This window comes from Dermacentor silvarum, chromosome 6 (genome assembly GCF_013339745.2).
Source record: "Dermacentor silvarum isolate Dsil-2018 chromosome 6, BIME_Dsil_1.4, whole genome shotgun sequence".
In the NCBI taxonomy this organism is placed as follows: Eukaryota; Metazoa; Arthropoda; class Arachnida; order Ixodida; family Ixodidae; genus Dermacentor; species Dermacentor silvarum.
The window spans coordinates 149,209,383-149,235,749 of record NC_051159.1 but is presented as its reverse complement, the minus strand read 5'-3'; the positions used below and the strand labels follow the sequence as shown (position 1 = coordinate 149,235,749).

The window sequence follows — 26,367 nt, the reverse complement described above, 5'->3', positions numbered from 1 at the left end:
ACCGTGCAGCTCTCGTCAACACGGAGCACGTTTTAACACAAGCAGACGACACTTGCTGTGGACCGGAAATGCTTTTAGTGTAGTGATACATGTCCTTGTGCATTCTCTTTCGGTTACTTTCTTTTCATATAAACAAATTAACTAACATCTAAACTATTACGAACAACATTTGTTCACCATAATGGTAGAAAAATTATCAATGACGCGCCCTTGGCAGCCAATCGGATAGCTGGCCCAGTGACGTGTTATGGTCAAATTGCGTCACTTGGTCACAAAACAATTGGAGTGCTGCGATCGGTAGCGATGTACCTTTTTAAAACCTTATAATCAATTACACGCTTTACGTGGAGCGCTTAGATGCGTCAATTAATGATCAGAAGGACCTACTTTAACGACTCAGTACGTTTGTACAAAATCGTCAAAATCGTTTCAGGGTCCCTTTAAAGTTTGTGGCCCCGTGTTGGGCGCCAGTGTAGGGGACGGTGCGGCCCCACAGTCAGCAGGCCTAAGTCTTGGCCAGCGGTCCCAAGTCTTGGCCAGCAGCATCCAGCTACGGCTCGTGCCACTGCTCATGCACTTCTTGTCCTCTTCCAGCACTAGTCTCAGTGTCGCGGATCACGGCGGCAGTTCCCGCAAGTTTTTTAATGGAGTAGGGTATTTCATTCCAGATTTCTGTACCAACAATTGATCAAGCACATAGACTGTATACGTTGAGAGTGTTTGTTAAGTTAAATTTTTTACGCCTATGTCACTGCCACGACCGACCAGAGAGCACGCACTCAAATGCAATGCATTGGCTCAGGAGCATATGAACGAAGAAACTTGCTCTGCTAACCACTCTATATGTTTTGTATGCATAACAAGCACTATGAACTCATGGAAGGCGTTGGTGCATTCTAAGGCCAACATTTATTCCAAGCATTCTGCAGGATCAGTTCAGTAGAAGACAACAAGAGTAGGTAACCTGAAAAAAAAAAAAAAAGGAAAGTTGACTAAGACCCTATAAACTGCATTACTATCATTCAGTTAAGTTACTGCAGATAACTTGCATTCTTGAATTATAAGAAAAAGAATGGTATTTTCATTTTGGATGTGGATAGTATGAATTAAGTACCACAAATTCTTCCAAAGGTAATTATGATCGTGAAATACATATCACAACTCATCTGCTTGAGTCTTGATGAGCCAATGTTGAATGCAATGAAATTTGTTCCTTCAGGAAAATTCTGTACAGTGGTGCATACTTTAAGGCCATGATGTCGACACTAGGAAGTCTTGTGAACTACATCTTGAACCTCTAACTATTCATTCTAACAGAACGCATTATCACGGAAAACATCCATCACCAGTGAGCGACAATCATCCTTGACACAGAGCAATGCGATGAATGGCGCCAATACTGAGTATGGCGTGAGTATGGCTGACCGCAACTCTTCTTCACAAGAAGTGGCACACGGGAAGTTCCCTGCTTGGCTTGACCTGCACGTGTGATGCCATAACTGGCCATTCCCAACGCAAATGTAGTCTGCACATTTAACTGCTTAGCACGTAGCAGCACATTGGCAGTGTCTCCGTGGCTTGGCAAGCACTTCCGATGCAACAATACTGACTTTTGGGCTTTTGCTACGGATGCATGGAAAGCAGTGTAAGCACATTGGATAAGGAAAAGGAAAGGGATGAAGAATACACGATGGCATGCTCAGATGCAATTCGCAAGTCCAGTCTGACTAGGTGAAGAAACTTATTAAAAGGACAATAAAGAGAAAGTGTTTGTTATTGAAATGTAATTCAATAATACAGCTCATAGTTACTCTTGCAATGAGAAGAGGCTTGGTAAGCCCTAAAAAACGCAACAATGAAAAACGGGTGGCGACACCACCTTGAATTTTTTGCACCAGCCCACCATGATGTCTTGGATTTTGATGGAATCTGCTCGGGCCTGCTTATTGTTTTAATAGTGAAGATAGACTATGTTCTGTTCTAAAAGAGCCAGAAGCTGAATTTTGCAAGTTTCAGCATTTACAGAGCCACAATTGCCGAAGTGCGACATGAATACCTTTAACTGTAGGTGTCTCGTAGTATGTGAACTTGGGTGCAGGCAAGCTGGCCAGTTAACCCTCGTATGCTACCTGTAGGCAACAAGGCTGCCAGAGTCGAGAACCTCAGTATGCAATGAACAAGGGAAACCAAGGGGCTCAATTCACACACAACCACATAAAGCCGGTGTAATTTACTTTTTCTTTTAAATGATATAGGTCGCTAGTTGTGTTTCTGTTCACGCCTGTCATTCTTGCATCCTTTTGAATGTAAGAGCCACAGCGCTTTCTCTTGTAATGTGCACCATTAGGAAGTAGTGCTGAATGGCTGAGCAAGCATGTTGCAATATGATTAGTATTCTACTTCTTGTTCATTCGGTTGCCTTTGCTTGAGGGAAACTGTCGTGTGGCATCAAAGGGGGTATGCATGTGTGCTGTCTGCCTGCTTTGTCTTCTGGTCTGTATAAAGCTGTGCTTCTATTTCTTTTCGCACTGTTTTGAAGATATTTTCAATCTGCACTCTATTCTTTCGAAAACTGTCTTGGAGATTTTCCTTGAAATTAGTTGGGGCGCGATAATTATGTGGGGAAAATTTTTGGAGGAAAAGTTCTAGGTTCTAAAGAGAAGTGGCTGTAAGTTGCAGTTCTCATGCCAGCCACACTGTATTACTGCCCAGCAACATCAGCTTTTGTAATAGGAGCACAGGTTCTACATTAGCTGAAATTGCAAAGGCCTTTTAGTGACTCCATTTGCAGACAGCTGAACCTAAAGAAACTCCGTGATTCTGGGCTGACATATTCAGTCAGTAGCCGCATTTACATTAACACGACAACGGTGCATTGCATTAATGTGCCAGGAGAGTAGATTGAAACGGGGAAATAAACCTGTGTGGTGCATTCAAACACCGCTGCTGACGTGACTCTCCCCCATTCACTGACGAAAAGCACTCGCCGGAAGCAAGCCCCGGCTTGTTTCAGACGAAGGGGATGCACCACATGTAAACGTGCCTAGTGTCAACACTGACATCGCTTATCGCTAGTCATGTCATCACTGTCGACACTGGCGTCGACCTTAACTTGAAACGAACTATGTTGCTTTTATAACGCCCTGTGATATCGTCTACCCCCGTTTGTTCTCTGATCCACACCGCTCTCTTCCTGTCTCTTAACGTTACTCCTAGGATTTTTCGTTCCATCGCTCTTTGTGCGGTCCTTAACTTGTTCTCGAGCTTCTTTGTTAACCTCCAAGTTTCTGCCCCATATGTTAGCACGGGTAGTATGCAATGATTGTACACTTTTCTTTTCAATGACAGTGGTAAGCTCCCAGTCAGGATTTGGCAATGCCTGCCGTATGCACTCCAACCCAATTTATTCTTCTGTAAATTTCTTTCTCATGATCAGGGTCCCCTGTGAGTAATTGACCTAGATAAACATATTCCTTTACAGACTCTAGAGGCTGACTGGCGATCCTGAATTCTTGTTCCCTTGCCAGGCTATTGAACATTATCTTTGTCTTCTGCATATTCATCTTCAACCCAATTCTTGCACTTTCTCGATGAAGGTCCTCAATCATTTGTTGTAATTCCTCTCCATTGTTGCTCAATACGACAATGTCATCTGCAAACCGAAGGTTGCTGAGATATTCGCCGTCGATCCTCACTCCTAATCCTTCCCAGTCTAAGAGCTTGAATACTTCTTCTAAGCATGCAATGAATAGCATTGGAGAGATTGTGTCTTCTTGCCTGACCCCTTTCTTGATAGGTATCTTTCTACTTTTCTTGTGGAGAACCAAGGTAGCTGTGGAATCCTTGTAGATATTGCTAAGATATTTACGTAGGCCTCCTCTACTCCTTGATTACGCAATGCCTCTATGACTGCTGGTATCTCTACTGAATCGAATGCCTTTTCATAATCTATGAAAGCCATATAGAGAGGTTGATTGTACTCCGCAGATTTCTCGATTACCTGATTGATGACATGGATATGGTCCATCGTAGAATATCCCTTCCTGAAACCAGCCTGTTCTCTTGGTTGACTGAAGTCAAGTGTTGTCCTGATTCTATTGGAAATTATCTTGGTGAATATTTTATACAATACTGAAAGCAAGCTAATGGGTCTGTAATTCTTCAATTCTTTAACGTCTCCCCAAACTGTGGTAGAGGGACACAAAGACAATCAATGCCGGTGTTAGCTGTCCATGTGCAACTCGGACACTTCATAAACTGCAATAACCTCGCTGCTTCCGAATCGTATTTGACAGTGGTTGCACGCACCGACCGTGTGCTCGGCTGCCATTTGCTGTCATTATCACTGGCTGGCACAAGCAGATGACAGTTGCTACAGCAATTTTCAAAGGTGCTATGTTTATTTGAGGGAAAAAAAAATTATTTTTGATGACCAATGTCGGGGTGCAAGCATTATGCGAGTATATACGGCATACTAATTTCAAAGAGTTCATAGCTGAATGTATCATCCACACCCTCTGATAACCACTGGCATTATTGGCAAGGCTACAAGCGCATCCTGCAAAAACCATGTATGTATTGTTAGGCCATGTTCGTGTTGCGAAGGACATGTTTTTGCACACAGTGGCAATGATCCCTGGTAGCATGCACACTGATGCTGCTGTCGGCAAGAATGGGTACTAGCGCTTTATCAGCGACTGCACACGTCGCAGAATTGAGCCATCACATGTGACAACTGTGGCTCTCCTCTACAATATGGTGAGATCCAAACACAAATTCTAAATTTTACATTGCTTGCTCAAACCATTGCTAGTCATATCAGTGGTTATCAGGTGGCACAGACAGTACTTGCAGCCACCCTCATGTTGCTATTGCCACCTGCCATTGTTGTACTTCCTGCTGGTGCTGCCCTACCGAACTGTCAGTGTTATCAGGCTCTCACTCTTGTGCACAAGGTGCTTTTTGTATCTGACACTTGGTGAAAGTTGTAGCAACGGTGAGGTGTCTTTGTAAATCGGGGTTTTGCACAGGTAACGTGGACAGTGTGGTACATTCTTGAATCTATGTGAGCGTTAGCGATTGCTTTGGAATGTATGAGGATGCATGTACACCAATTTGACTTCAGTCGTGAGATGATTGACAGCTGTGCGGTCCACGTCATGTCTAGAAAGGCAAGTAACACTCAAGTCACAAGTATGTGCAAAAAAGTTAGTCTTGACTTGGACTTTTGGCAGTGTCCAATAACAAGTTATAGGCAGCAGTTGTTTGCATATCGCCTTGTTTTGTTGTGCAGCTAAAAGATGACTGCAAGTTCAACAAAGCATGACCCTCTGTTTTTCTCTGTACGCAGTCTCTCGGCTTGCAGATTTCAGTGCTGAGTGCTGCCTCCCTACTGCCTCGTGATGAAGCCAGCAATCTGTCCCTGCGCTGCTTCTCAATGCTTCGCAACTTCCTGACTGTGCCCAATACCGGTGCACCTTTGACTCTGTCAGAGGAAGCCAAGCAGTGTGTGCTGTTTATGTGCAACATGCACCGTGCAGCTGACGTCTTGGGACTGGTGGTGGAATCTGTCGAAGAGCTGCAGGTGAGTGTCGGTAGCTGCATCGGCTGGGTAGTCCAAGCCAGCCACTGGTTCTGTTTGTTTCAACGCCACATTCATGGCTATCGCCGCCAAACAGATTCACCTATCTGTTTTACAGCACGTGGGGCGTAGTGCCGTTGGTAGAGTACTGCCCGCTTTTAGTAGGCAATAATCCAAACATACCGCCATTCACTGCTGCTGGCAGTGCAATTTGAGCGCCACGTTTTGCTTCAGCGGCATGTGGCGTCGCGCATCGGCTCTATTTTGTTTCGGTTTCCCGTCGCCGTCTTAAAACAGTACGCAATACGTGTCTCTGGCTGCTGTAGCGCCACCAGCTCTACGCTCGTCGGCATCTCGTGCAACGATTTGCACAACGCTTCACCTACGTAGATGTCAACTACAGTTGAGTCTGTTAAATCCTTTAGTCACTTCGGATCGTACCTTTTTTCGGTTAGTACGTTTTTTCTCAAGTTTTTTTCCAGAATGTATAACGAGGTTCTACTGTACTTGGTGGGAAAGATGGGCGCCATACTTCAGTTTGCAGTAAAGATGGCAACTCCTCTTTGTCCTACATTGCAGAACAAGCAGACACCGGTCAAGCAGCGTCGAGTGCGCTTCTGTGTCGAACGGCGGCCTTGCAATCCTGAGATGGGATTGCAGGTGCTCCGGCAACTGTTGGAGTCTCCCCACCTGCAGATGATGTTGCTCAAGCATCACACTGTGCCCCTGTTCGACACCTGGAACGTCCTCTTGCGTATTGCTGTGAGCATCTCCTCTTGCTTGCTTTTCGTGGCTGTGCTGTGTGCTATGTAGGTGTTCCGGGCCACCATCTGCTATTCTATGCCACTTTTTTTGCCTCAAGGAGCCATCTACAACTTCATTTAGATATTATGATTCAAAGTAGCATTCGTTCCTAATACAGTTGTCCAACTTACGCTTAGTACATTTGCTGCTCATTATTGGATGCTGCCGCAAACAAGAACAACCTATGTCTAGTGGGCATTCCGTTACAGGTTGCTGAAGTGGCTAAACTCATGCTTTTGTTAACTCCCTTTTTGCAAATTAGATATTGGCTTTCTGTCAAGCATTTTTTGCATTGTATTATTTAACCTTCATTAGTGCCATTAGTGTTCTGTGTTTTTCTGTTGTTCTTGCTGCAAAGCTGCGTGTCGTAACTTTTTTTGCACTGTTTATTTATTTATTTTGTACATACGATAGGGGACTTTAAAAACAAGTTAAAAAGAAACAGTGTAAATATGACGTATAACTTCCTATCGAGACTATAGTAATATTGCTATTTGCTCAGTTCTTATGAGATATCCCTCTGTATCCACTTCATAACACATCATGTTTACATCTCGCGTGTGGTTTGTCTTTTCTAGGACTCGTTGAAGGACTTGCTCTCCATCTCCAACGGCAGAATGGTAGCTCAAGGCGAGATGATGACGGCCTTTGACTTGTTTCTCCTCCTCACGTACCTCCTTCAGGGCCAGAAACACCCCGTAAGTAATCCTCGTTTTATGGGGAAAATATCTGCGTTTTTGAAATCCACACACAGATGTTTTTGCAAGTTATAGGTCGTGTATGGGTAGGGTAATACTGTGCTATTTGCGCCATTTTGATACTTAGGCAAATTGCTGGAATCAAATTCCACCGAAAGCAACTGAAGTTGTGCCACGCTGCACCAGAACAGCTTTGGCTTGGGCAGGCGTCTGCGAAAGATATCTGGTGTGGTGCAGAGCGTCGTCGTCGGTCTCGTAGCGCACGTAAAAGTAGCTTTTGTATTCTGGCTGCCAGTGGGCGCAAACATCCATGCCCCTTTAACCCCTGTGAATAAAGGTAAAGGTAGCGGTATTCTTTTATTTTGCCCCCCAAGCTGTCAAGCGAGGGCAGGCAGAGAGTTCTGGAGGCTTATCCGTGCTTAGATGTTAGTGGAGTGGAGTCATTACAGGTGCTCTTGATCGCGGTGACTGCGAATTCTGGTATCACGTTGACCACGTTACTGTACAATGCGATTGCCAAGATCAAAAGCGCAAATTGAGAGGGCGAGTGGCGATGGGAGTCTGAAAAGGAGAGGCCAAGAAAGGAGGAATTTGGCGCCCTTTACCTTATTGAGGGTGTTTGCACAGAATCGCTCAACATGACCTCCATGATCTAGGTGCTTCCGAGTGGCAAAGCAAAGTCAGTCATGTGTAGAGCAGGATTTGAGCTAGATTGTGCTCTCACATTACTTAAAAATGTCTTTGAATTAAACACTGTGGTTTTCATTCACCTTACCTTTTCCCTTTCTTGTATTGGAAAACACCTACAGTCACTTCACCAGCACTTAATGCAAAAATAGTATGAAAATGCCTTTACGATGCTGTTAAACACTTCTTTAATGCTGCAGAATGCAAGGTTTTTGTGACTGTTACGCCACTTAATTATAATAACGCTCTAAATTAAAATTTACCTGCTCCAGACTACTCCAAAATCTCAATTTGTCTGCTCTGATCTGCTCCAACAGTTGCTATAAAATGACTTGGAGCATTCCCACCTCTGTTTGTGGCACTTCTGGCTTTTGTCTCAGTCTTGTTTACGAGTACATAGGACTCCTTTGTTTAATATACATTGCATTTTGCCAATGATTTTCTATGCTTTGCCAAAGAATTCTCTTGGGCGTAAAAATCCAAATTTTGGACACTTTCTTCCTGCAGACATCTAAAGAATTGCCACATAGTTCCCTGTGCTTTACTATAGCTAATTTATTTGTTGAGCCGCATGTCATTCATCAGTGCATTGGCCTTCTAGCTATTAAGGAAACTTTTTTGCATACACTGCTAGTTAACGTATGCATCTTGCACTAGGGCAGTGTGACACGGACATTGTGACACTGACAGAAATGGTGAACATGCACTGTAAACTGTCAAATTACTGTTCACAATTACTTTAGCTTTTTTTCGACAAAGTACTACTACATGACAGTTATTTGCAGAAATGCCTTGTTTAATAAATATTGTGGCAGTATTTTAGTTGGTTTACATGATGACTATGACTACACCCAGGTGACAAAAGAGGAGTTCATGGCAATATCAACATTTGAGTGCCAGATGGAGTGGATACAGGAGCGCCTGTTGCCAAAGGTGTCGGGTCAAACTGGGAGACGTCGGGAGTTGTCTGTCCAAGTGGTCAAGGTAAGCTTGGTGGTTTCTTTTATAGCTACAGCTGTCGTGGGACTTTTAAAACAAAAGGCAAACTGCAACGAACTTTTCCCTTAGTGAAAAATGGTTATAAATGAGTAGTACAGTCAGATCTCGTTATTTCAAGCACGCCTAATTCGAACTTCCGGTTTGTTCGAACTGACGCTGTGGTCCCGTCAAAGTGATGTGTATTGCTATGGGCAAAAACGCCCGGTAATTTGAACGCGAAAGCATTTGCAGCAGTTAATTTGAACATACGGCGCCTCGACAATGCCTTCAGCGGCGTGCCAAATTACGTGGCGGCGCCTCCGACCGGCATTGCTCCGACACCGCCATAGAGCAAAAGCCTAGGAGAGACCCTCAACGCTAAACGGAGAGAAAGAAAACGAAAAAAAAAAAAAAAAAACACGGCGGAAATTTTACTCTTGACGGTGAAACGTCGCGCCGGAACACGCGTGTACGAGCCGACGTCTCAGCCAATGCTGCGGCTGCGGCGCAGAGAGAAGCAACGGCAGAGGCCCAGTCCGCCCAACTTCCCCGATAACGGCAGAAAACGAAACTTCGGGGAGGCCAAACGCAGCAGAAAGATGTGAGGATGTTTAAACAGCACCTTAGCTGATAATACAGATCCCTGCGCATGCAGAGATTTTCAGCGAAGCAATGCCATTTGTTAAATTGAATGATGTGGATGATTAGTTGCACAAAAGTGAAGGTGCCTCCAAAAGGTTATCATTTCAGATCACAGCTGCTGTATAATTATGAACCTAGGGATGTGCAAATATTCAAAACTTTAGAATAACGAATTAAATATCGTCCTATTTCATTCAGTCCTTGAATTGAATAGTTGCTATTCAATTGGGTCCCGGAATTGAGTAGCCGCCGTACAGTAGAACCTCATTGATACGGTGCCACTTCGTACAATCTTCAGGCGCCAACATTCACGATCGAGAACACAAAAAATGACCCAATACAGTTATGCTTCTTTTTTACTGGTGAATAAGTTTCCAGAACTCTCTTTTGGCACCAATGTTCAGTACAGTTCAGCCAAACTGTGATCATATATGTTTCACGGCTGCTAGATCCCATGTGAACAAGGCGTGGGGCTTGCGTGATCGAGAGCGGTTAGCACCCGCCACGGCAGCTTCCCCGCAGTACTTACCTGCCCGTGTCACGTGAAAATGTCAGCACACATTTGGTTTTCTCTTCTCGTACCAACAAATCTCCTTGCGGGTCGTTGCACATAGCATTCACAGCTATGCGATAAGCATCTTTGCCTAACAGTTTCACTGTGCGTGTGGCGTAGTGCTGTTGGAAGTGTACTGCATGCTTTTAATCGACAATAACCCAACTGCGCCACTGTTCACTCTCAATGCACGTCGGCGTCTCGTGCCGCAACAATTTTCACCGAGCAGGCACATCAAAACTTCCCGCCAAAATATTCACCCAAAGAAACTGCTGAGCCAGGTCGAATTTGAGGAGCGCAAACGTAAGCTTTCCGAAGCCGCTAAAACGACAACGCACATCTCGGGCCGCTCGAGCCCCACGAGCATGTGCGGCCTCTTATGCTACAAGTATTCCTGCAAAACTTCACGGATGTCAAGTCTGCTGGTTTTCTTTGTGTTTTTTTTTTAACTTCAGGTCTTGTTTTCATCAGCATAGTATTAAGCATGAAATGCTTTGAAAAACTAAAGTTAAACATTGATATAACGAAGTCGGTGAAACCGGCAATTTGCTACATTATATAGAAATTTTGTTACATTGAAATTCAACCTTTTATGCAAATAAGTAGTCGCCGATAAATTTTTCTTGCATGGAAGGGACTGGAAAATATGTCTAATTATCGGGCAATAGGAAAAAGCAAGTTTGAATCTGAAAAGAATTCATTTTGTTGAATTTGAGAGTTGGACGAAAGATACCGTTTCAGCGATGTCGACGATATCTTCACATCGGTGGTATGAAGCAAAGCCAGCCATTCGTTCGCGTTCACTTCGCTCCCATGGCTGATGGTGTGTCTCACAGTGGGGCAACGCTATCATCAATAGCGTTGGCAGTGGGGAGTGCATGAAGCTTTGTCTGCCTTTCTGAACATGCTTTGTCTGTCTCCAAAACGTGATATTACACTTCCAATACTAAACACGCGGGTAGACAGTGCACATGATCCCACGCTATCTCGGCTCGCCCACTCTTTGCACATGAGGCAGGTTACCTCTAAAACATGGTGCGCGGGCTGCGTATGCACACATCCACACTATAAAGAGACTCGCAGCAACCTGTTCCCTCCCCTTGCTTGAACGCATTACTGCGAGCTCTCACCTCCCCCTTTTCCCCTTGCTTGCTCTGGAAGACTGCGCTTGTTAAGCCACCATTCTTCTGAGCTCACCCTCATACCCAAAGCATACAGCAGCGTGCAGGGAGCGATAGGATGTTATCGCACTTGGACTTTACACGGAACATGACGCTGCTCCGCTTCAGCGGTCCCTCTTGGTCGCACAGAGGTGCATTTGCCACTTTTAATTCAACCATTTGACCATGTTCATCTGCGGAAGCCTCCATTTATTGTCTCGGTATTCTTTTGCGGCAGCAGCAAAATTTCGTTTCATTGAAATTGTTTATAGACGCACTTCATTATATTGAGCTTCTGAATACATGCTGTTCTATGACTAGAAGTTACAAAAAGTTAAATACTTCGTTATTATTATTATTATTTAACAATACTGCCGATCTCACAAGAGATCATAGCAGGGAGGGCATACATATGAATTCGAAAGAAGTACAATCAAGTCATTTGTACCATGCAGAACGCTGAAGTAATCACTACATGAAGATCAGGAGTAACAATGCGACAAGTAGCAATGCGACAAATCACAACATGGCTGCAAATTAGGACAATTGCAATGGTAGCGTGTGCAATGATGCAATCAGGTTATTGAAACACAAAATCCGGGTACAGGTTAAAAAAAAAATTACAGAAATTGCTCAGCCTGTACATCTATTTCCACCATAGTTAGGAACATATCTAAAGAGAATAAACATCTTTAATGTATAAATGCAGCTTTGGAGAGGCGTCCTCATTCCAGGATGCCTTGAGCTCGGGCCGCGTCCTGGGCCCTCGCAATCAGCCGTTGCTGATCTTCGAGGTCGGAGCTGGCCAAGGCTCTCTCCCAAAGCTCGTTGGTGTGGTAGGGGTTCGGAGGATTGAGTGGTGCCTCTCTGCAGCCCCCTACTATGTGCCTGAGGGACCCGGGCTCTGCGCAGAAGCGGCATTGCGGAGAGAATTGTGTAGGGGCTATGAGGTGGTTTCTGGTTGGGTGGGGAAATGTGTTAACCTGTAGAGCTCGGAGGAATCGCTCCTGCTCTCTAGGTAGTGACTTGTGTGGGGGTGCATATGTTCTGCGGGTTAGCTTGTAGTGTTGTGTGATGTCTTGGTATGAGACTAGAGGGTGCATACGCTCCGGTTCAGATTCTTCGGCGTCGGCTCGGTGGGTCAAATCTCGAGCCACGTGGTTGGCGACCTCGTTGCCAGGAATGCCGTGATGAGCTGGCGCCCAGATGATTATGACTGATCTGGTTGGCGGCTTTTGATTAATTATCTTGAGCGTAGTGGCATGAATTCTTCCGCTAGCGAAGTTGCGGCACGCCTGTTGGGAGTCGGTAACTATGACTTCAACCTGTGTTTGGGCGAGCGCGAGGGCTATGGCCGCTTCCTCGGCTTGGAGGGGATTGTATCCGGTGAGCGAAATGCTGCTCCGATGTTTTTTGTTGACGATTACGGTGGCTGTTGTGTCTGCGCGTCTGGGGTAAGACCCCGCATCCGTGTAGGCTGTAGAGGGCACAGTCCCGTATCGCTTGTGTATGGCCCGAGCCCGGGCCTCCCTTCGCTGTGCGTGGTGCACTGGGTGCATGTTGCGAGGTAGAGGAGGTACGGTGATGTTGCTCCGGATGGCATGGGGTAAGCTAACAGTCTGAGGCGGCGGATGGCTGAGAGGAGCAGATAGCCCCAGGCGTAAGAGGATGGACCTCCCCGCTTCCGTAACAGCCAACCTTGTTCGCTGGCTGGATAAATGTGCCTCGATCAGCTCCTCGGCCGTGTTGTGCACGCCTAGTCGTAGTAGGCGTTCTGTGGACGTACTGATCGGCAGGCCCATCGCCTGCTTATATGCCTTTCTGATCATATCTAAAGATGAAGCGTTAGTAATGCAAGGACTAAGTTGGTTCCATTCCCTTATGGTTTGAGGGAAGTATGAATATTTGAAGCAATTTGAGTTGGAAGTGTATTCATTAAGTGTTTGAGAGTGCCTGTAACGTGTTGATCTAGAACGATTGTATGAAATTAGTCTAGACGTGTCAATGTTTATGTCACCATGGATTAACTGAAACAAAAACTTTAGTCTTGCTAGTTTTGCCCGACTTTGCAGTGTTAATAACCCAGCTTTATTTAGTAATTCAGTCGGAGAATCCGTTACCTTGTATTTATTATATATAAACCTTACTGCCTTCCTCTGCACCCCCTCCATTTTTGCTATAAGTTCCTTTGTGTAGGGGAACCAAACAATATTGGCGTATTCTAGCACTGGTCTAACAAGCATTTTGTAGGCCAACAGCTTCGTATCTGGGGGTGCGAGACGAAGGCGTCTTCTCGAAAAGAAAAGCCGCTTTAATGCACTTGAAGTTACATTGTTAACGTGGGTTTCCCATCGAAGATCATGCTTTAAAGTGATGCCTAAATATTTATGCTCAAATACACGTGTGAGAGGTGTGTCGTTAATAACGTAAATAAAATCAGATATTTGTTTCTTTCTAGTTACGGTAAGTGTTAGATTTTTTAGCATTTAAGATCATCTGCCACTCCTGACACCAAGAGAAGACAGATTCTAGGGCATTGTTTAGTATATGGTGGTCATCATCGGAATTAATTTCACGGTATAAAATACAATCGTCAGCGAATAGACGGATGTTAACATGTAATCTGGAAGGCAAATCGTTTATGTATATTAGAAATAAAACAGGGCCCAATACACTGCCCTGGGGCACTCCCGATGTAACAGGTGCAAAAGTGGAATCTTCGTTATGATAATGGACAAACTGCGAACAGTCAGTCAGATAGTTTTCTATCCATTTAACAATTGGGCTTTCTCCTAGTGTACACTGAAGCTTCCTAATTAGTTTTTTGTGTGGTACACGATCAAAAGCCTTGGAGTAGTCCAATAAAATTAAGTCTGTTTGTCTTCTATTATCTAGACTTTGTGATATGTCGTGTGTTAGTTCTAGTAGCTGAGTGACTGTTGAGAGACCGCATCGGAAACCGTGTTGATATGCAGAAAGGATAGATTCCTGTTCTAGGTATGTGTTTATGTGTTTAAGTACTGCGTGTTCGAGAAGTTTGCATATGGTCGAGGTTAAGGAAATGGGCCTGAAATTAGATACCTCTGATGTGCTACCAGATTTATGCACGGGGATGATTTTAGCAGTTTTCCACTCGGCAGGAAGTGAGCACGTTATTAATGATTTATTAAAGATGTGGCATAGATATTTAGCATTCCACTCAGCATATCTCTTAAGAAATAGATTAGGTATATTATCGGGTCCAATCGCTTTCTTCGTGTCAATATTTAACAAAAGGTTTAACAGGCCTGGTTCTGTGATTGTGAGCGGCTCGATAGGCGTTCGGCCACTTGATACTACGTGCGGAAGTTTTCCATCATCAAGGTTAAATACTGACTGAAAATAACTGTTAAAGGAATTTGCGGAGTTTCCATTATCACTGGAAGCGGCGGGGCTGTCATGGTGTTTAGGGTTAAGGTAGTGCCAAAATTATGTGGCGCGCTTTTCAAAAAGTTAGGAAGAGTTTTAGAAAAATAGGTTTCCTTAGCTGCCTTAATTATTGATTTCATATTTGTAATTGATGCGTTAAGCGTATGTCTGTTTACGTGCATAGGCTTTAGCTTGAGGGCTTTACGTAGCCGTTTTACTTTTCGTTTAGCTTGGATTATTTCGCGTGTTTCCATGGATTTGTTATTTTTCTTTTTTTCGTCTTGATTGGCACGTAATTTTGAAGGCTGAAAAATACAATGTCTGTGTATTTTTTCCACAAAGCGTCTATATCTATGGAAACGTCCATAGTAAGCTCTTGAAAGGTAGCATATTCAGAACTGAGATGACCGATAATACTGACGCCATCAGCATTTGAAAAATCATAAAACGTACTACACTTTTCAACGACATAAATAGGGGTTTCTGTGTGGACGGTGCAATGTGTTATTTCGTGGTCCGATATGCCTTGCAGAATTTGTAACTTTATGTTTTCAAGTGGAAAGTGATGACTGAGAAATGTCAGATCAAGAATATTTGATGTAGTTCCCTTAGTGCGTGTGGGCTGGGGAACTATCTTATCTTGAGAATTTCGTTATAGTGCAGTTCAGTATAGCAAGGTTTAACTGTATTTCAACAATTCGATCCATATTCAATTTGTTGTCAAACTACTGTGCACCCCTATGTGAAATCGAGAGCACATTGCTTGTACAATTGATTCGTTCTGTGTCTTATTGGCACTTTGGCTTAATGCGGGAAAGGGAAGAATGCACCATGTACAATAAATGTTTTTTGTTTTCTTCCTTTCTTTCTTTTTTTAGATTTATCTGAAGGTGGCTCGGTCTGTATTTATGGCGAAATGGGCTACATTTCCCTTTGCCGAGAAAGTGCTCAGCTTCTTGGCACTGTGCAAGGAAATAGGTGAGTTTGCTGCCTGTTCGGGTAGAGAACTTAAGGGTGGACGCGGGTTTTAGAATGATAAAAATTGGCAGAAAATTTGATTTCGATCGGTAAATAAGACTAATTCACCTCTTGAGAGTTACAGCGTCAGCTTTGCCATTCTTGTCCCTAGGTACAGGGATGACAGAGAGTAACTTCAAGAAAGTGCAAATCGTTTAAAGGGAAGCTGAAGAGGTGTTAGAATTTCAAGACTTACGGGGGTTTGGAAGGCTGACACAGTATAATTAAAGTCCTGCAGTTATTTTCTCGATTATGCGCGTAGCAGCGCCGCAATCGCGGTTTAGATTTTCGTTGAAGCTCCGCCCCCTTCGCGTGGCGAGCATAGCGGCGAAAGACCGGGCGCGAGGATTACGTCAATACAGGGGTCACGTGAGAGCTCTATTCGAATCACGCTCCTCGCCGATACCTATTTTTGACGTCACGATCGGCTTTGCCATCACAGCCCGTTAAACGACCCGCGGCGTCTCTAGCAGACGCTGGAGCCTGTTTTTGCTAAATTAAGGTAACTAGTAGTGACTTCTGACCTGTTAAACTATGATTTTTATATTCAGGGGGAGAAAAACTATAATAATTCTTTGAAAGCTCACTTTTCTTGAAAAGTGATTCAGCTACCCTTTAAGGTGGTGTGAGATTTTGTTTTGATTCGCACTACTTTAGATTTCAGAAACTGATAGCAGTTGGGTATGTGCAACATCTGAAATACTTACAGTGGAATCTCGATGATACGATCGCGGCTAATACGAATTTCCGGATGATACGAATTTTTCTGTGGTACCGGCCGAGCCCCATTACTTTGTAACGTGCTAGAGAACGGTTGTTACGAATCGATTTTCAACCCGCGTCGGTTGATACGAATAAACGCCGCCCCACCGACGGCCGCGAAAGAGGACAGCGCGCAGTCACGCGCTTTCTCCTTTTCTCTTTTGGTGCGGAGGTGCGGCTGCGGCGCCGGACAGCGCGGAGGCCACGACTGGGCGCGAAGAGTTTGACGCGGTGGCGCCTTTCTTGCTTTTGCGCTTTTCCGGACGCAGGCGTGGGGAAGTGCGGCCTATCGCTACAACGGAAACTGAGCGGCGTAAGCACAGCGCATACAAAGGTCAGAGCCGTGTGGAGATCGCTTTCAAGATACGGTGCGTGAGACAACCCTGACGGCCGGCACAGGCGCAAAGTACAAGAACGCATTTGTTGGCAGAGTAGAAGCCCCTCCCCCCCCCTCCTTCTCTCCCTCCTGCGCTGCCTTCCCGCTTTGCTCCTTTCGCGTGGGAGATTGCGTCGCCAGTTAGCCTTGCGCCCTGCAAGGTACGCATTTGGTGCCCCAGAGCACAGCGTCGCCCCCCCCCCCCCCCCCCCCCCCCCGGCCCTTCGCGCGACAGAAGCAGTGCCGAGCTCCACTGGCGCGCCCGGCCGTGACGGAAGTCGCGTTTGCTCTCCGTGCGTGAAAGCGCGCGTCCCCGGCGCAAAAGGCGCGCTTTTACTCGCACATACGGCGCGCGGCGACGATTTTATCGTCCTTGGACTCGTGCTCCACGTCTCATGCTCCTCCTCCGCATCGCCCTCGTTGATCTCCTCTCCCGTCGGTGGGCGCACCTCGTTGAGAAGCGTGCTCGCTACCGCCCTTGTCGGCGAGATTTTCCAGCGGGAGCCGCATTATAACCGGTATTTCGTCTCACGCGGCTGCACTGTAAGCGGTATGCGTATACATGGAGTTCTATGGGAGGGTAAACGGGAGTCGGAAAATGCCGCGTTCCGGCGTATAGATCGGCGTGTTCGGTGTATCGAACAGGCGTATAGTGCCTGTTCTGCACTATAAACAGTTACGTTATAAGTAATCTATACTGTAAATGCTTTTTATGTGCGTGTGCCTGAGTGAGTTCACCTCCGACTCTTTAATTTAGCTAGTTTTAATTGTGTTTCGATGATACGAATTTCGGCTAATACGAATATTTTTCGTGACCCCGTGAGATTCGTATCATCGAGATTCCACTGTATTTAATTCTGTTCTCGCGTCGACCAGGAATTCGGAATGCGCCGTCACTGAGTCTCGATTTCATATGAAGTTTTAATCCCATAATACCTTGTGTTTGATACAAATCATGGTTTTGGCATTGCAGCTTTCTTTTTCCATCTTCATCCTTTAGGGAGGTTTCTTTAGCTCGTGTGCTTCTCTTTTGCCTGTTTATGGTGACATGCACTTTTTGGAAAGTACCTCGTGTCTGTCAAGGACCTGTTGCATGCCTTTCAGTATTGATGAGAACGTAAAGACTGACATGAAAACGCTAGTTCTATGGCAACTGCTACAGTGTGAGCATGCTAAAACACCAGGGGGTCACTGACTTCGGTACCTTTGTGCGTTTTCATGTGCACTCTATTTATGGATCTGCGGCAGGTAAAGAAAGTGACTTCAAACTGAAAGCCGAAGCAAAACGGCAAAGTAAGGATTACAGAGACAGAGTGAAAGGCTATACAGTTAAACCTGGATATAACGAAATTGACAAATTCTCGAAAAACTTTGTTATAAAGAGGATTTCATTATATGCAGGTTCGGCACGAAAATTCGAAAAAGAAACGCTTACCGTATTTACTCGATTCTAACGCGCCCTCAATTGTAAAGCGCACCCGTTTTCCGTTTTCGTCGAAGCACTCATCCTTGGAATGTCACACCAGGTACCGGATGCATGGACGCGTGTTGTTTCGCACAAGCGCGAGGCATCGGAAACAAAGAGCGAGCGTCACGATGGCGTTGTAGCGTCGTATAGTGTTACAGTAGAACCCTGCTGTTACGTTCCCGGGGGCTGCGTTTTCCCAGCTGTTCATTTTCGGGCGGTCCCGGCACAGCTCCCATAGAACCCAATGCATTGGTAACCCCGCTGTTGCGTCGCATCTGTGGGATCGTTAATTCCCGCATCATACGTTGCGAACTGCCACCCCACGCCGGCCCGAGCGGCCATTTTGACTTTTCATGTCGCTTGGTTTAGTGGCTTGACGATGGCATTGGCCGCCTAAAGTGCCGGGGGCGACAACTATGATGTATTTTCGGCTTCCGCCAGAAAAAGTATGGCCCTTGAGATCCGTATTTGTTACATAAAGATGGTGTCTATGACGCGTTGTGGCCCTAAAATTGTTTTGGCTCATAGATATCCCGTATAAACTCCAAGGGCGATAACGTAGTCGCCGCGTGCCGTATGCTGTATGTGCGAGTGAAAACGTGCGAGGGGAGCTGACGACCGCGTCTAATCTAAGGAAAGCAGGGAGGAAGCTGCCTTCTTCTGCTGCGCTCGAGGCACCAGCGAGCGAGCGAGGGGGAAGGGATAGCGGGGCGGCGTTATACTTTACTCTGGCATCAACTGCGTACTGCGTGGCGGCACGCGGTCGCGCGGGCCGTATCTTGACAGCGATCTGCGTTGGGGCAGAGTCTAGCAGTGTAGGCATGGAGTGTAGGTGTGTCCGCGGCTCGTAGCTTTGTGCGTGCTGTGTGTTCTCGGCGCTCAGTTTGTGTTGAAGCGATAGACAAGAGCACGAAGGTCACTTCGCTCGCTTCTCCAGTGGCGCTTCCACACGCCGCCAGCCTTTGACAGCGCGCGTCCGCGGTCATCGAGTGTGATGTGTCACAGCGTATGCCAGCGCGTCGGCAACATCAACTGGAAAAGGAGAGAGTGCCGGCTTGGCGGGCTAGGCCACCTGCAGCAAGCGGCAGGATCAGGTTTGAATGAAGGGAGGGGGAAAGGTCATGCCCGCGGCGGCAAGATCGCTGGGTCGAGGGATGCAGGCCCGCCTCGCACACGTGCGCTCACTTCGCATTCCGTCACGGCGGACAAGGTGCTTCCGGTTGCCGCTCGCGCAAAAATGATAATATTTGGGGCGAAATCTCTAGGCTGTCGGAGGGGGAAATTCGTTATATCGAGGGGGTCTCCTGCTGCCACTTCGTTACGTAGAGGTCTCAAATACATGTGCTTCTATGGAGTAATGGCGGGGAATAGAAAAACTTCGTTATATCCAGGAATTCGTTATATGGAGGTTCGTTATAAGCAGGTTTAACTGTAGTAATGTTGGCTACGAGAAAGACTAATCTTGGGATGTTCTGATAAATTAAGACATGGCTTTATTTGAATTTCTCTCAGAACGCGATTTTTGTGCCTTCTAAAAAACTGCTGAGCATATGTGAACATTTGTGCTAGTGCCTCATACAACTTCAAAACTAGAATGAATCTCTGCAAGCTAATGGGAGTTTAGTAAACAAATAAGCATGTCATAGTGGCAGTTGCGCAATGTAAGATTTTTTTGCCCTACTTGTTATAAGTATCTGCAGTACAACCTCGTTGACACGATCCCATTAAGTATGATCTCCCGGCACCAACATTCGCGGTTATTAAGTTTTTTTCTCGTGTTTCCTTTTTTCTTTTTTCGAGAACCTATAAATGAGGTACTACTGTGCATAGTTCTAGTTCCAAATGTGTAGCATACCATTGTCCTTTTTTGTTGCAAAATTCGAAAGCTCTGCAACTAAGTTTCTGAAAAAAAAAAAAGATACATTTGTGAAAAATCAAACAGATATAACTGGAATATGTTTTTTTTTTTTTTTTTAAGACAGGATTATAACTGATACCATATGAAAACACGACTCATCTGTTTGCAATTCTTCCATACCAGCTTTCAAAGTTCCTCAACTTAAGTGATGTGCATGCATGGGTGTGAGTGGAACAATAATTAGCGCACTTTGGACTTACTGGCAATAATGTTTTTAACAGCAAAGCTGTTTAAGCCAGCCGTAATTTGTGCGTCTGCCACGAAATTATCATCAGCAGCATTGGCTCGAGCGTCGTCGTCGTCTTCCGCAGTTTAAGCCAGCCGTAACTTGTGCCTGTGCCACGAAATTATCATCATCAGCATTGGCTCGAGCGTTGTCGTCGTCGTCTTCTGCAGTTTAAGCCAGCCATAATTTGTGCGTGTGGCACAAAACTGCTGCGCCGTAGCCATGGTAACCAGGCGACGCCACACAGACACGGCTCGGCCGAGCTCCCGCCAGCTGCAGGCTACTGCACATGCGCCGTGATGTCATCCTGGCATATCTGTGCTCGCCACTCGAGAGAAATAAATAAATTAAAACAAAATGAACGTGCTTTGCAAGGCAGGGTTCGAACCCGGGTACCCATGGTCCGAAGGCGAGCATCGTAACCACTGCGCTATACACCCACGCTTGCATAACGTTCATTTATGGGAACCATATGGTACTGACGATTGCAACACTGCCTTTGGGAGAGAAAAAGAGAAAATAAAAGCGAGAGAGAGAAATACATAGAGAGAAATAGAAAGAAAGAGAGATAACCTAGCTACAACCAAGAGACGCAATCACTCGGCCAGCTTCGCTGTGTCTTGAGCTTTGCGCAGCCTAGTGCAAGCTTTCGCCTTTTTTTTTTTTTTTTTTTTTCCTTTTTAAGGCGAAAGCCTTATGTCTCATCGTTCAGCCGACGATCAACGTTCTTGAGCGAAAACCATGGCATCGAAGCGAAATCGTACACGATGACGACTCGCTGTAGTAATTTACTTACTACACTGACCCGGTATCGTGTCTTATCTATATGCAAACACTGGCGCAACATTTGTGATAATGTCCGGGTCAAGCAACGCTCGCGCAACAATTTTGATGGTGCGTGAGTCACCGTCGTCACTGTGTTAATTAAGATAGTTAATTCAGGCACTCAAACCCTCGAGCTTCAGTGGGAGTCGAACCCACCACCGTTGGCGTTAAAGTGAAGTTAATTAAGCAGCAGGTAATTAATAAAGAGTTAAATGAGGCACTCGAACACGCAATCTTTGGTCGAAAAAAACAATAAGTAACAACGCATTCGTATGAGAATGTCAAGTAATTTAATGAGTCAAGTAATTTAATGAGCGCGCAGGCTTTCACTTTCTCCCTCTTTGGCGTAAGCTAAAGTGACTATCAATTTTTCTTTTTGTAATGAGAGTTGAATATCCTAGAAGTTTATTACGAGGTCACATTCGATACAAGGGTACCTTTCATATATAAATAAGCTGATATCAGGGGGCAAAAATTTGTAATCAGGTCTATGCGCAAGAAATTCAAAATCTGCAGGAGACCCTTTGCTGGCGCTGCAAGCATCATGCTTATGATGGTTCGGCGGCAGCTTGCTGTGCCGGCATGTTGCATAGGAACAATAAGTTGTGTGCACATGCCATCGTCACTAATAGGTAACCTTGCAATTGTGGTGCGGGATCGAATCCCAGCTTCGATGGAGGCGAAATGCAAAAACGCCTGTGTGCTTGCGTTGTAGTGCACGTTAAAGAACCCCAGGTGGTCAAAATTAATCCGGAGCCCTCCACTACGTCGCTATGGCGTGCCTCATAATCGGAACTGGTTTTGGCACGCAAAAAAAACAAGAAAACAGAAGATGGTTACATGAGATGTAGCACATTGGCTTACCGGTTGCAGACCAACCAAGCCAAAAGGCACACGCACGTCCACGATATGCCATTTCAAGTTGCTCTGACACGGAGGAGGCCACATCTAGACCTGAACTCTGCCACGGTTGTCAGTCTAGCCCATGTGCATGATCGTTTTATTGTTGCGGGTGTGAACATATCGACAGCGATCTTTAAAAAGGTGCTTAAAGACTAGGGACAAGATGAAGGGAGACAGTACACATGCACCAACAACTGAATTCAGTTGTAGCCTGTGTCTTGTCTCCCTTCATCGTGTCCCTAGTCTTTAAGTGCATTTTTAAAGATGAAACAGTACCAACTCGTCCATTTTGCTATAATTGCGATAGCAATTATATGGACACTCAAAAGCAGATTTCTGCCGTCGCCGTGAGGTTCCGTATGACGTCATTTGGAGATGAAATCGTCGCCGCGCGCCGAACGCTGTATGTGCGAGTGAAAGGGCGCGAGAGGCGCGTCTTTCACGGGGAGTGAACGCATGGCGGAGAACAAACGCGCGTTCTGCGCCGTGCTCGCTTAAGGGCTGCAGAAGTAGGCGTCTCTTTTCTCCTTTACAATCACCTTATATGTAGAGCAAACGCGCCTTCTTCCGACGCGCGAGAGGCCGTGGGGGAGGGGGAGGGAAGGGAGGCGACGTTTAGCTGCGGCACCAAGTGCTAATTTTATCAGAGGCTCCGGCAACAGTCACGAACGCCACACGCATTTTGAGCGAACGCGGGCAAAACGCCGATGGCGTCGAGAACAGTTCTGCGTGTTGCCGATGCTGCTGCATGTCCAAGTTTATACAGCTGATAAAGCTAATATCATTACTCCGTATAGCTCTCTAAAAGTTTGCTATCGCAATTGATGCTTCGCCTTTCAGGTGAAACTGCGACAACTTTTTATTAGTGACAGCTGTTGGCAAATTTTTGCAAAAAAATAATATGCATGGTGCTCCTTTAGAAGCTTGCACAGGTTATTTTATATTGACTTTTCACTGCTGTTTGACCAGTTGTCAATAATAAGTGAAACAAGGCAGTACCTCTGTTTTTCGACTCAGAAGTGGACTCCCTGAAAGAGGACATTGCCCTGATACCTCCGGTCATGAAGAAGTTCATGAGGATCTTCGTGGAAAACGAACAGCAGGTGTCCACCATTACTGCCCTCTTGGAAAAGTGCAGCTGCGAGGAGCGTTGCGAGAAAAGCTCCAGCCGTCGTTCACGAAGAAGGTCGAAGGGCATTTCCGAAAGAAACGCAACCGCCAGTGCTGAACCAATGGTTGCATCAGATGACGATGTCTCCAAATGACCCGCCACATTGCCAGACTTCCATTGCTTCATTTTTTTTATTCTTTTAAATCTGTGCTTTTTGCATCTGTATATACCCATTTAAAACAAGTATATTTTTAGACTCTACATACGTTTAAAGAAATATCTTTAGATTTTTGTAAATTTTAGCTTGCACATTTATGTACAGTTTACCTAAGATGACAATCCTTGCAAGACCGGGCTAGTTAGTATATTCCAGTACTTAACTTCTAGTGCGCAAGAAAAAGCATGGACGCAGAAAGCTTGAGGCAAACACAAGCACTGACTTTTACAGGCTCAGTATTAAAAGTCGAAAATTAACACTTGTGTTCTGTGTTTGCGTTTCTTCTAGCGTACTAGAAGCGTAGTGACTGTACTTCACGTTGTTTGACAAAACGTAGAAAGTGGAAAGAGCAGTATTTAAGTGTGAAGTACCACTTTCAATAATTTTAGCCGTGCCTTGCTAAGTCTTGTGAGGAGCAGATGCGCTGCATTGTACATACCAAGTTGGTACATGACTATGAGTTGGTATGTCAATGGCGAGTTGGTGACTTTGTAGGTTTGCACTGTAATGTTTCAGATTGTAAATTTAGCAGTTTTAAATTTTGTACATTGTTGCATTGCAAGTCATTTCAATCAGAAGTTTACACATTTACTGTAATTTTATTGCAAAATTTTTATATACAAAGCTACCTTATTTACTTGAATGTGATGAGAGGGAAGACTTTCCAGTCATGCAAAATAAACAATAATAAAACCATGAGTGTAACGCGAGATGAATGGGAAAAAAATGGTATCTTTATCAATCAAGAAATCGCAATTTGGAAATGAGACACTTATCATTGTGTCGTCTGAGGAGAAGGCAAAAGTTTCCTTGGGCGGTATTTTCAAACGATCACTTTCGTAAATAGTTTCGCTTTCACGAAATTTTGCATGACTCAGCACCAAACACGTTCACGATAGTGTTTCTGACGCTGTACCAAGAGCACTATCGGCTGTATACTTAGAGAGGTTCTGTGTCGAGACGGGCCAAGTCTCTGGAAAGCAAAGCTATCACCGAAAGTGATCACCCAAGAATCAAGTTATCTTCTGTGCTGTCGAGCTTGAGCACTTCTTAAAAAACCACACAACTATTTCCTTCGGGAGGCTTTACCAGGCCATGACGAGGTCCACAGAGCCCTTCCAATCGGCCTCCCATTTAAAGAGGGCATCCACGAATTGTGGACTCGTTGACATTGAGCCGCCAAGTTGCGGCAGAGTGTCCCTGCTCCTCGGCCATCCAAATTGCTAGTTTCTTGAAGCTGGCGTCATACTGAACGTGCTGTGACTCCGTAAATGCATCCAAGCATGAAATCCACAGGGTACTGCAGCACTGTATAGTTGCAAGCACAGTGAAAATGCCGTTGGATCAGACACGGAACAAGTTTTGACTCTGGTCAAGATGTATAGGTTGCTAATGTAGCACTAAAAATGCGGGATTTGGAATATTTGTTTTAAATTGGTCAATGTTGCTTTTATTCAAATGTAATCCAAGGGCCAACATTAAGCGACGAAAATAATGAGAAAAAAAAAACTTGTTACAATCGAGTAAATATAGTAGTTAACATGTTGTGTGGAATAATATTGTATATACAATCTAAAGCGTTTCTATCTGTAAATAAATGACCTTGGGTATTTATGAAACAAGTGTGTGTTCATTTACAGCATTGAGTGTAGGCATCACGTTAAGTACAGTGAACTCTGGATCGACAAAACTCTCTTAGATATGCTAGATAAACGGAAATGCCAGATAAACTGAACAATGGTACTATCTGCTTTGGTTGGTTGCCCAAAGGTGCAATGTTAACAAACTTCCGTTAAATGAAACACCTTTTTATGAAATCCGATTAACCTGAACTTTAACCAAGACTGTTGCCTACCTCATCGATGTATGGAACAGGAAGTGTCTGACAAACATATAACGTGGTCTTGCTATAACTAAATAAAATTCCATCCATCTGCCATTTTAGAGAAAATTAACAAATTAAAGATGTCAAAGCTGCAACGTTTCCATAATGAGGACTTTGCTATGCAAGTAATGATCCCCAAGGAGAAGAGCACTACATGGTACATAGGATCTTGCAGTCAGGCTCCTATTACTGCCAGGAATAACAGACCTTGGATGATGCCCTTGTTACCAGCTCCGAAGAGATAGTTGAAAATATTACCTGTGGAGTACATGGCGAAAACCGATTCTTTTGATGCTGACATAAATGTTGCTGTTGCAGTGCACGTTCGTTTTTTTTTGACCATACGGCAAGAAATGCAGTTGAAAGTCTAGCACTACCTTGAATGAGAGGACTGCACAGAAATATTGGGAATCCTTTCACGCATGAACACAACTTTACACTAAAGGAGGTACAATATTAGATGCAGAGCACAGCAAAGTCTTCTTTTCACCACAGTAACATCAAAACATGTGGAGCTTTTTGGATAAAACAGAACTGATCTAGCAGTAAGATGCTAAAGGGTTGTTTTGGTAGAGATCAGCGACATAAGTTCGTATAGGTAAAAAGAGGAAAAGTAGTCTTTCCACTTCACTACCAGGGTTCACACCTTCCACAAACAAATGACTCGCACAAATTTGACTTCTCTAAAGGAGATTGCTCACTCACACCTGCAAATGTTCACTTCAACAAACGCTGCACAAAATATTCTAAAGCTTGCTGCACATATTTTGCGAGCTATGGCATTATAGGTGAAATTTTGTTTTATAGTCAGCCACATGCATAAATACAGGAAATAAATTGAGTAGAAATCATGAAAGGATGATTGTCAGTCAAGCGATAGCTTTTGGGTAGATCTGCTGAAATATGCTAATGGACATTTATCGTTTAGTTTTACTCGTTAATGCTATGAGCCACGTTGGTGCTGAGGCGTTTGGACATGGAACACACCCGGCAGGTGGTGTTCCGCTGCACCATGCAATGAGACGTGTAATATGTATTCATTTCCCCTGCAGATACCGTCAGATTTGCTGTGGCCAGTGTGTCGTGAAGCATTGTTAGTGCTGCAAAGCGCTTTCCTTTGGTTACTGCATTCACGTGACAATGCTCCA

General features: G+C 44.9%; 1 protein-coding gene across 2 annotated transcripts in view; it reads left to right on the top strand.

The window, feature by feature from the left end:
* LOC119456212 (condensin-2 complex subunit G2-like) overlaps positions 1-24,956 on the top strand; it is a 91,437-nt gene extending 66,481 nt beyond the window's left edge. Inside the window, exons 17-23 of one of the 2 annotated variants that reach the window (XM_037717846.2) lie at positions 1,318-1,410; positions 5,351-5,584; positions 6,161-6,343; positions 6,964-7,083; positions 8,626-8,754; positions 15,390-15,489; positions 23,024-24,956. In XM_037717846.2, coding sequence (XP_037573774.1) covers positions 1,318-1,410; positions 5,351-5,584; positions 6,161-6,343; positions 6,964-7,083; positions 8,626-8,754; positions 15,390-15,489; positions 23,024-23,271 — 1,107 coding nt within the window. In that variant the 3' untranslated portion in view covers positions 23,272-24,956. The remainder of the gene's footprint in view (positions 1-1,317; positions 1,411-5,350; positions 5,585-6,160; positions 6,344-6,963; positions 7,084-8,625; positions 8,755-15,389; positions 15,490-23,023) is intronic. The other variant, XM_037717847.2, reaches the window with a different exon arrangement.
* Positions 24,957-26,367: the final 1,411 nt, after the last annotated feature.